This window comes from Populus trichocarpa, chromosome 12 (assembly GCF_000002775.5).
Source record: "Populus trichocarpa isolate Nisqually-1 chromosome 12, P.trichocarpa_v4.1, whole genome shotgun sequence".
NCBI lineage: Eukaryota > Viridiplantae > Streptophyta > Magnoliopsida > Malpighiales > Salicaceae > Populus > Populus trichocarpa.
Window position 1 is genome coordinate 11861431 of NC_037296.2, and position 11622 is coordinate 11873052.

General features: G+C 34.7%; 1 protein-coding gene across 1 annotated transcript; it reads right to left on the reverse strand.

Moving 5' to 3' along the window:
* Positions 1 to 1190: 1190 nt before the first annotated feature.
* On the reverse strand, positions 1191 to 7818 carry LOC18103802 (transcription factor GTE10). Its single transcript, XM_024582071.2, has 11 exons — positions 7215 to 7818; positions 5722 to 7086; positions 5570 to 5618; positions 5319 to 5477; positions 3035 to 3108; positions 2852 to 2921; positions 2669 to 2749; positions 2480 to 2595; positions 2312 to 2378; positions 2092 to 2222; positions 1191 to 2012 (listed from the first exon to the last, which is right to left on the reverse strand). Exons 2-11 carry the CDS (start codon positions 7066 to 7068, stop codon positions 1731 to 1733), a joined length of 2376 nt encoding a protein of 791 aa, XP_024437839.2. The 5' UTR covers positions 7069 to 7086; positions 7215 to 7818; the 3' UTR covers positions 1191 to 1730.
* Positions 7819 to 11622: the final 3804 nt, after the last annotated feature.

Sequence of the window (11622 nt, forward strand, 5' to 3'; positions counted from 1 at the left end):
TTTTAATTTTTAAAAATTTATTTTTGATATTAGTATATTAAAATGAATGCAGCCCTCGGTCAAACGCGAGACTACATCAATGAAATGAAGAAAAATCATTGTGGAAAAGGACTTGGACATTCTTTAAGGTAGTATTTGGTATGTTGGATAATATTGATTGGATTAGACCTGGCTTGTGACCTGGGTCTGATTCTAAATTGACTTTTAAGTTTGATTTTAAAATTATAATAATAACTATTTTTATTTTTAAGTTAATTCGGGTCAATGGTTAACCTCGATCCTTGAGTTTGGTTTTAAAATTATGATAATTATTTTTATCCTTACGTTGATCCAGGTCAAAGGCCAACCTGAATCGTGACTCAAGTCTGGCCCTAGGTCAACTCGGTCGAGTTTTAAAATTATAATAATTATTATTTTCATTTTTACGTTAACTTGGGTTAATAGTCTACCTAACCTGTGACGTGGGCCTGACCCCTGTAGACCCTCGAGTCAAGTTTTAAACCTATTATAATAAATATTTTTATCTTTACATTGACCCAGATCAATGGTTAACTCGACTAGTTTTCTAGGTCCTTTTAATTTCTTCTTTGTTATATATATTTTAGCTCATGAATATTAAATTAGTTAAGAATTGATTCAACTTAAATCTAGAATTTAATAAGCTGTAAATTTAAGATTTAAAAAGTTCATATATGTGTTGGCTTGATTATTTTTTTTTTTTTTAAGCTTATGATTTTGTCAATTTTATCATACAAGTGGCAGTTAGATTTTAATATAATATTTTATGAACAACCCGAATTACTTTTTTATCTTTTTATTTGTTAATTTTTTGCAGGTATCTTATTTTTTTTCTCCCGAACACTTGCATTGCACAGGCGTCATTTTTTTTTTAATCACTGTAGCCCGCCACATAACACAGCCCACAAATATAGTAAAAACTAAATCATCCAAAACTGCTATTTTCAGGGTCGGCCTCTACGCAGGAAGAGGGTTGGTCAAAGACAAAGGGTAACAAAACAAATCAATGCAGGAACAACAACAATTCATAAGTTACAAGCAGAGCACAAGGTCGGTCCACCATATCATCCCCCAATTCTCCTCAGAGGGTAGCAGCAAGTGATCTTTTTTAATATAGAAGGCAGAAACTGATACATTCCAGTCCCTGGGGTATCAAACTATGCAAAATGCGGTAAAAGAAAGTGAAGTGAATGCCATTTCCAATTGCCTCAGCTTTCTTTTAACTATACATATTACAACTCCTCCTCTAGGTTACCTTTCCTGCTCCCTAAACCTTCTTAATGTGACCCCAAGTGCGCACTAACCCATACAAAACTAGAATTTCCTTTTTACAAAAAAAAAAACTATAATAAACAAAACCCCAACCCCAAACACCTCTTTCTCTGGCAATTCACAAAAGTCACCATATTCTAGCCAAAACAAATTGGTGGTTTACGAGCTCTTAAGCCGCCCTCCTGACCAAGAATAAGAACCGAGGTCAGGAAAACAAAAACCCAATACTACCATTTGCTGATGTTTCCCCCCTGATAGCCCGAGGCTTGTCCTTTTCAGTTGGTTTACCACCAATGGAGAGTTGAGACTCAATCCGTCATAGGTCTGTGTGCTTGTCTGCTATATTGCATAGGGGACAGACGATTATGCATGCCCGTAGCTCTTAGGACCACAATTTTATAAAATTCTTGACTGGCACAATAATCAAAGCAAGAACCTAATCAATCAATTTCTCCCTCCTCAACATCTTTCGTTAGATCTGGAACACTAGAGGGTTGTTCAACTACTTCCTCTTCGTCTTCGTCATCTTCCTTCATGTATAATCCTAGTTGCTCTAGTGGGTTGCTACCCTGAAGCTTGAAACTACCCAGCCCATTTTGAGAATGATCAGGGCTTGTTTCCTCTATGAAACTTGGAAGCTGTTCATCATGATGGGCAATCCTAAGCATTTCTAAGTCTTCCATAAACTGACAGTTCTCATTGATATCAACAGTCTTTTCCATCTGCAGAGAACAAGAAAATGTTTGGTCGTATTCTAAAAGAAGCATTGGAGCTGGTTTTGCATGGATGTATTAGCCTTACCTGTATCAATGCCTGACGTGCAGCTTCCCTTTCCAGTTCCCTCTGCCTTTTGGCTTCGGCGGCAGCTTCAGCTTCAGCTTTCCTCCGAGCCTCTTCAGCAGCCTTAGCTTCTGCCTGTAACCGAGCTTTTTCTGATATCACAGATTAAAAGATAAATCATTGCTCCCGGAAAATAACATCACATGACTCAATTTATTGTTGAGGGACTGCAATTCCAAACCTTCCTTTTGCCTTCTTTCAAATTCCTCCTTCTCCTTCCGCAATTTCTCAGGATCACGCTTTTCACCCTGAATTCCATATCACGGAGTGAATGGTACACGCCCATAAACAAAACAGAAGCATGTACAATTATACCAATTAATAGCATGAAAGTTTATGAAAGGCCAACCTTTTCAAGCGCCTTTTCTCGAGCTTTAAGTATGGTGTCAGCAAAACGGTTCCTCAACAAAGCTGCACGATAGAGCTTTTCAGGAGAGACTTGCCTCTCAGGTGGAGCACTCTCCCCTATAACATTACAGCATGATGAGTGAGATGAAGTCCCACATGTAACAGCAATCTTCTTAATGAGTATGCTTACCCTCTTGGTGGCCATCTGCCTCGGCTGCAACTGGCTTACCCTCAGTATCCAGCTCAACTTGGGCCAGCCCATCAACAGATTCTGAACAAAGCATGGCAAGCAGGATTTCAGATTAAATTTGGCCAAAACAAACTGTAAGAACCCTATAGCATGCATAATATGAAATAAAACCTAAAAACTCACGATTTCTGACAGCTGGATCACCAAGATGACTTCTCTTTTGGACTACATTTTCTCCAGGTTCCATTTTTTCCTATAATTAGAAGAAACATAAGATAAAAATCAATGTTACATCTAAAAGAAAAGGCACAACACTTAAATTCATACAATTTTCTGACTTGAGCTGATCAATTTATGCATGCATACCTCAGTAGCATTAATGGGACCAGACGCTTTAACTGCATCAGATTCACTACCAGATTCACTGCCAGAATCTGAATCTGAAAAAAGAATCACATGAGTAAAAAGAGATCATTAAACTAACTACGAAGGCGCTCAATTTACATATATAACCTTTTTCATCTATAGAATTTAAAAGGAAAAAAGACCAGCAGCCATGGAATTTAAAAGGAAAAAAAGAGAGAGAAGGAAATTAACCACCACCAAATTAGCAATTACTAGGGGGCAAAGTTAGCCAAACCACACATTCTTATGGTTATTATACACGAACTTTGTAAATAAATAACATCATCAAGGCAACACACTAATTCCAAAGCCAAAACAGAGCACAAACCAAACAGAGAACTTCCGATTTCCTATTCTAGCCATGGGGCAGAACCTATGACTTGAGTTAAATAATTGGGAGAGGAACTATGTGGGGCACATGTCCCACTCTCATCTCTCATATCAATTAGCTATTCAAGGCATGGAAAATAAATGAAAGATAGGTTTTAAGGCTCTTACTTCCACGCCCAAATCGATAAAATCTTAGAAACTGAATGTGAATATAAAATCATGAGAAAAAGGTTTCTTTGCTCAACTTCTGATTTATTGTGTCAAAAAACCCATCATGTTATGACATTCACATGTCATGGACAGAGAATGACATGTTGTAGGATGCTACTCAACCATGACAACAACTGGGTGAAAAGATATTTATTCCAATCACTTGATGCATAACCCACAACAGTTCTAAGCTAAAAGGACATCCTTTGCATTCATCTTCACGTCTTGATGACAAAAACACCTGCAATGGCCCTTTCCTGATCATAACATTCAGGAAAATCAAAATCCATCAGAATAACTGAGCACTGGGCTCTAAGCAAAGTCCAACGAGCCCGCACTTCTCCGGTGTGAATTTCAGGAAGATTTGATGATTCTTTTGTCCTGATCTATTTTTGTATTCTTTGTCATGTATGATGTCTTATTCCCCAATGTGATTTATCTTCAATTCTATGAATTAACAACTTTTTCTGTTATAAGCAAAACACTGAGTAGTAATTTACCAGCTACAAATTATAAACTCGCACCTAGCCCATTGCATTGAACTGTTTGAACAATGGTTCTTAACAGAGCAACTGTCCAACAACCTATATCATAAACATGAAGGGCAAATGCCAGCATGCATGCACATATGATATTGCACATAAATTTGGCCAATAAAAATGATCATGAATTGGGAAAAACCATGCCTTTGTATGTTTTGATGGCACTACAGTACATGGCAACCTTTTTCCACTCTTAAATCACGTCAAAAAAGAACAGCACTTGTTAGATTCAAATATCCATAGTGTTTCAATACTATGCTCCACTACATATCCATGCCAAAGTGTAGTACAGATCAGACTTGCATCTTTTACTTTCAGAGAAACATTGAACACGTAAACCTAATGCCATAGCCGGACTGAACTCAAGGGTCAGATATAAGTTCGAGACAAAAAAATATAACTCAATACCAACAATAAAAGCAAGCCTTCTAGAACACATTTACTCTAAACAGCTGAAGGCAGATCTTGGCTGAAAACAGGGAAGAAAATCATTCTCCACAGCATCTTTGCATCCACCAAAAAGCAAGTGGAAGTAATGCGAGTTTTAATTGGCATGATATTCTAAGAAGCTATTGACAGGACACAAGGTGACATGAAATCTTATAGCTGCCTTCAAATATCTCACTATCCAGGAATATGCTGTGAGACATCTGTTGTAACTTGATGAGTTACCAAATATGCTATACAACTCTTGAGTGGTTTGGCTAACAGAAAGGAACCAGAATCAAATTACACCTTCAGAAAAAAATCAGAGTGGAATTAAGTAATCAAACAAGGTGCAATGGCAGCATGACATCCAAACAGAACTCCATCAAAGTTCACAAAAGTGTGCCTTTTAAAGCTACACCAGAAGTCCACATTCGTATCAAACAAGGTCCAATGGCAGCATGGCATCCAAACAGAACTCCGTCAAAGTTCACAAAGGTTTGCATTTTAAAATTACACCAGAAGTCCACATTCAGCATATGGAAAAACATCTTAATGCGTGTTTCTAAATTTTGAATAACTAATGTCTATAATTAATTTCTTCATATAAATCTAGAAATCAAGTATGGATAAACAGCAAAATTGCTTATGAGTACTCCAAATATTGGAAAAATATATATATAAACAAATCCCCAAAGAAAAGGAAGTGACGATGAAAAGGTTTACAAAACACTTACCACTTGAAGATGAGCCCGATTCACTATTGGAGCTACTTCGACTGCTACATTTACTGTTTTTATGAGCCGCCTCTTTTTCTATCTTTACTGGAGGGTAGCTTGAAATAGGAGGATCATTCCCACCAACAATATCTATATCTTCTTCAGCGGTATCATTGCCTAATAAACATGATGTATAAGTATTCAACTGGCAACAAAATTACCATGCATAATGCAGTGAAAATGCACAAAATTAGAGTAAAAGAAAGTACCTTTGCATGGTTGCAATGATGAATTGCTAATCCCTGACTCGTTAATAATCTGAATCAATAAAAGCCACTGCTCATCAGACTTCTATTCAACATTTCCAGGATAAAGAACACATCACAACAAATGCAAACAAACATGAGAGAAATCGGGGTACCTCCATTTCACATGGTTCAACTTTTGATTGGTTTTTCTGTTTCTCCAGTAAATAGTTATCTAAGAGTTTCCGTAAGTTGAACAATATATCATCACCGAGAGCATCAATATCAATCTCAATCTCATCCTCGCCAGTCTGGCCAGCATTTCCACTATGCTCTTTTAGGAATTCAATAATGTTTTCAGGCAATTCAGCGAGCAATGCCTCCAACTCCATGCTCAACTTCTGTCTCTCCTCATTGGTCATGACTTTCCTGATGGGCCCTGGTTTGACCTTATTGTCACTCGGTGTAATTTTTTTCTTTTTCAAAGGTGGAGTATCAGTAGTGGTTTCCTTTTCTATATGAGCAGTTGTTTCCATTTCCATACGCACATCAGCTCTTGATGGCACTGGTTCTACATCAGCGGTAACAGGAATCTTCTTCTCAATAACTTTCCATCTAACTTCAAAGAATTTACTAAGGGTCTCGGCCATGAAATGGAAATCATTTCCAGGGGGGTTATACTTCATTGCATTTGCGAAAGTAAGTCGCACATCTGCAGCAAATCCCAATGGACTTGAATATTCACCAGAAATAATCCTGCTCTTCACTGTACCCAAATCCATTGGGTGTTTAATGATAGTGAAGTAGTCTGGTATGTTCATTTTCACCACATCAACAGGAGTATTGAAAATCCAACCAAACTGATGTGTCATCAAACGATTTAGTAATGTTTCACACTGTTTCATCAACATAGCATTAGTTATACCAAGTGGAGCAGCTGACTTCACTGGCTCAAAACGCCCTGATGTACCCTTTTTTGATCGAGCCCCATTTCGACCTGGAGGAGCCCGTTTCTTACTCTTGGGAGCTGATACTTCAAATGACCTGTGGACACCTTCTAGAGGAAGCCTCTTTTGGCCATCACTGCAACTCCGAGTATCACTAGAGGGCGATAACAGAACTGTATTTGAACTCAAAGAAGCCACTTTCCTATGGAGGATTCTGACTTGTTCAAGGTCATTTTTCAACCTAATTTCCAAATCCTTCCTCTCCGGTCTTGACATCTTAGACAATGACAGGATTTGTGATGGTACACCAAATGTATCATACCCGTCCACATTCAAACTAATGCACTTCCTCTTGGGAGCAAAGGAATCTCCTGATGCTGTCATCTCGGTGTCAACACGTCCAGAGCTCCCAAACCCTTCTGATTCAGCCATGGTCTCAGCAGCATGCCGGTAATCTGGAACAAATCCAGAGGAGTGCCCTTTAGAGAACTTCCTTGATTTCCCCATTGGTTGTGAAAGCCAACACGTTTTCAATTCCTTCTGTCCAATAAACTCTATAGGAACAGTAGGTGCCATAAGATAAACTTCCAATAACTGCACATATCATCAACTTCAACTATTTAACTTCTTATTTTCCCTCTTCAATTTTACCATACACGTTTATTCAAAATTCTTTAAACTTCAACGAATCCAGTTTAATAAATAAATAAATAAATATTTACTCTTGTTAATTTCCTTTTCTCGCAAAAGTTTCAGAACTTCCACTACGATAGTTCTCCTTCATCTGTGAGCAGCAATATCAGATCATCATAAGATTATATACCAATTGCATGTCTTTAAACCCAAATTCATCTGAAGCAAATCTTGAATAAACGATCTCTAAACCAACACTGATCTGATTCATTTATAGGAAAAAAACACTAAAACCCCTCTCTCTCTATCGCTCCGAAATTCAAACAAAAAGTGAATTTTCAGATATTAAAAAGCTTTATTTGTTTAACAAAACAAAATACGTACTCAAAAGAACCCTAACAACCTCCTTTGAGCAAAAAACCCCTCAAGAATCGGAAACCCTAGATAGATCGAAATCGAAGCTAGAAATAAACCAACCGACACGAACACAATGCGACTGAATACAAAACATAAACCCTAGAGAGAGAGAGTAATCAAGGCTTATTAATCAAACCACTCAAAACCTGGATCTCCCGCTTTCGCCTTTGATTCCAACAAACCCTAGAGAGAGAAAATCATTTCTCTTCGCGATTAAGAGATAGAGAGAGAGAGGAGAGAGGAGAGAGAGCTTGAATAAGTGTGTGATATTTCTTGGGCTAGTTTGGTCCTCTTTTTAAAGGCCCAGTTCAGCCTTATTTGTCAGCCGCTGTTAAAACAATCCTCACCGTTTAGTTATTCACTGGGTTAGATCTGATGGCTAAAGGCTAATGATTTCTTAGACCACCGTCAAGTTCGGGATCTAACGGCTCTGATTTACTCCCTGCCATTCTGCGTAGATCGTGTTGGATTTTTTACAAATAGAGCTTCTAGACTCTACTTTATCAAGATTAATAACAAAACACGCGCTCCGCATAATTCAATGATATATTCGCAGTATTGTGTTAATACGTGTAAGTTTGCTAAGAAATTTACACGTGTAATATTTTAGTGGGAGCGTGTAAGTAATTTTGAGGTGGGGAGGGTGGTTGATGTGTAAGAGAGAAAAATCATCAGGGTTGGTGAACACGTATTTTTATTGACACTAGATTTGCTATTTAGGCTTCTCAAAGATTATAAAAACAAAAATCTAATAAGACCCAACAAACAAAATAAGTTAAGTTTATTTAAATCACATGGAAAAAAAAGTCAATGAAAGCAAACGGGAAAATATATATATATATATAAAAAAAAAAAAAAACTGATAAATGAGGATTAAAATTGAAAAACAAATAATGTATTATTAACTTGGATTTAAAGGTAAAATTAAAAAAAAATATATAGATTTAAGAAAAAAAATTATAAGAATAATGATCAAAATGAAAACATCATCGCATGATTAAAAAAACATGAACATATAGAATTTTTTAATGTATTTTTTAGATAAAAAAATATTAATATAAATTGAAAAAATTATACACACATTCAATTAAATAAATCACGAAATTTTGTGTAAATAAATGGAAAGAAGTAATTAACGGTAAAAAAAAATAAGTGAAAAAATTAAGATACCAATGTAAATCAATATATTTAATATCTCAACACGGATCATTTACCAGGTAATGTTTAATGAATTTATTTATGAAAATTAATTTGTAATAGTGATTGACACACGTAAAATTTATTGAATAAGATAAAAGAAAAAAAATTATCCAAGGTTATACATATTAAAAATATTGTGAAAAATAAATATTTAATCTATATAATATATACACACATATATATAAAAATTAAACATGAATCATACTAAACCCAAAAAAAATTAAACACACTGATTATAATTAAAAAATAATTGTTATTTAATAAAGGATAAAAAACCCAAAAAATCATAGAGAAAGTTTATTAATTAGGACATAAATTTAAAAATTATTTAAAAAAACACACACACAAAAGGCTATAAGTATAAAAACAAATTGAAAAAAAATAAGATTAGGCACTATTGGGCATGGCTAGCGCCTAGCCCAATAAAGAAAAGTCCCGCCAGCAGATAATTTATTTTTTAAAAAGAAAAGTTTAATGAGATGGACGATGCATTATCTATCCCAGTTGGTTGCATCAAAAAATAAACAACGTGTCGTTTATTAATCCTGAAATTCAGCTACTGATCAAGTTGGATAAACGATGTTTTTGTTTTTACTTAAAAACTCATTTTCAATCCATGTTTGACCCAAAAACATCTAAGAAACACCATAGGAACCTTGTTAAACCAATTAATGACCTCTAGAAACGCAAAAAATCGGTCTGAAACCCAAAATCAACCCAGAATCATAAATCATTTTGAGTTTAGATATGTTTTTTAGGTGTCATGAAGGTAAAAAAAAAAAATTTAACAGGGATCTCCTTATCATATAAAACTATTTGATACAAAATCAACAGTTTTATACCAAAAAATCATTTTTTAAAATTATAAGAATCAGTCACCTAATAACTTTAAAAAATAAAAGTGAAAATGAATTTTCAAAGATAAATCTAAAAAAACTCCTATTTTACATATATTTTTCACTGTGTTCCCATGCCTTTCAATTAAATCCTCACAACCAATCAAAACAAGCAATTAAGTTTTAATTTGGATTAAAAAAGCTTAATTGTATAAAATATAAGATCAGATATCAGATTGATCTTTTTTAAAAAATTCGCATAACTGGAGTCCAAGGTGAAACTTGAGAGAATGAACAGTAACAATATCTATGGTAAAAAAACCGCACGCTTTATATGATTTTATAACTGTACGACCAGGTGACGCGGCAGGTGTGAGCTATTGTTGTGCTCCTCCCACGTGCTCGATTTTATATGATTCTGAGCTTGTTTAGCTTCGGACAAATCTTTTTGTCCCTTTGACTTTGTCACTCTCACTTTTTTACTGTGGTGGAATTTGTTTTTTGCCAGTAAGTGAGTGTCTACTGACATTAAACTCCAACCTTTACAAAGATCGAGTTCTGAAAACCTAGATACGAGTTGCCTTATAAGACCCGCTTCCGCTTGACCTGGTTAAAACGACATCATTAATTATATAGGCGCAAGTGTCTCTTTGTGTTTATGTAGTGGGTGGGGACCCGGATTATGCTGCGAGACCAGACTAGTTTTTGTGAGTATGAAATTAAGTATGGTCATCGCAGATAAAAAAATGAAGAAAATTTGTGATTCGAGTAAGTGATCAAGTTATGTAATTTTATTTTATTTTAATTAGATAATAAAACAATGGCAATGATGGCAGATGAATTAAATTTAAAAAATAATAACAATAACTTGAAAAAAAAAATATATATATATTTTAAATAATATAGCTCAATTATGAGCCTATTATAAAAGAACGAGATTGGATAAAAATGATCTAAAAATTAGTTTAGGTCAACTCGAGTTAGCATAATGAACATGTAACCTCGACAATCAGAGTTGAGTCAACCTGGATTATCCCGCTAAATCGACGACCCGCGTCATGAGATTGGATAACCTGTTAAAAAAAAAAACAATGTTGAATGATGAAAGCAGAAAATAAAATGGATGGAAAAAATTAAATGATGTCAACACACGTTAACTTTTCAAACTCATGACTTTAGTCATTAGACTATAAATACCTGATATGGAAAAATCATGAAAATCAATTCTCAATCAATCAAATATTAAATGATAAAATTAAAAAAAAAATTAATATACAAAAGGATTCAAAACATGAAATGGTAAATGAAAGAATGGGGATCAAAATTAAAACAATTTTTTTTATTGAAGGTGAAATTGAAAAGAAAAAAAAAAACAAAGGACCTAAAAAAATTAAAATAACCAAAAGAATGAGGATTAAAATTAAAATTAAAATGAAATTTTTTTTTTATTAAATGGCTTAATTGAAAGAAAAATCAATTTACCGAAATGAACCAAAAAAATCACATATCCCAATTGAAGGATAAAATTGAAAACAAATAAAAAATTTACAAAAAAGTCAAAAACAAAGATTTGAAATCAAAATATTAGGGACCAAAGAGGAAATTCCCATAAATCAAAAGACAACTATGAAAATTTGCATGGCCAACACGAGTTTTGAGATGAGGAGAGAAAAGATGGCATCGCTGGCAATAAACCGTGTTACCGTTGACATCACGCGCCACTCTAGGAGAAAAAAAACACCACGGCGCTTTCAAAAACACAACGGGATAGGGATATTTTTTGCTTGGAGACATCGCACGCATCACCTAAATGGCATAGGCGCCTCCCACAATTTGCAATGTGCATTGCATTCACCAATAACTTTGATATTTGACTATATATATATATATATACACTCTGACATGATAATTAAAGAATAACCTTCGTGAAAAATATAAAAAAACCCCTTGACACAATTTCAATATTGTTTTTGCTTTTAAGAGCATATTGGTCGTTTCACCGTACTTTTATTTTTTTTTATTTTTTATATTTATTTAGATACCA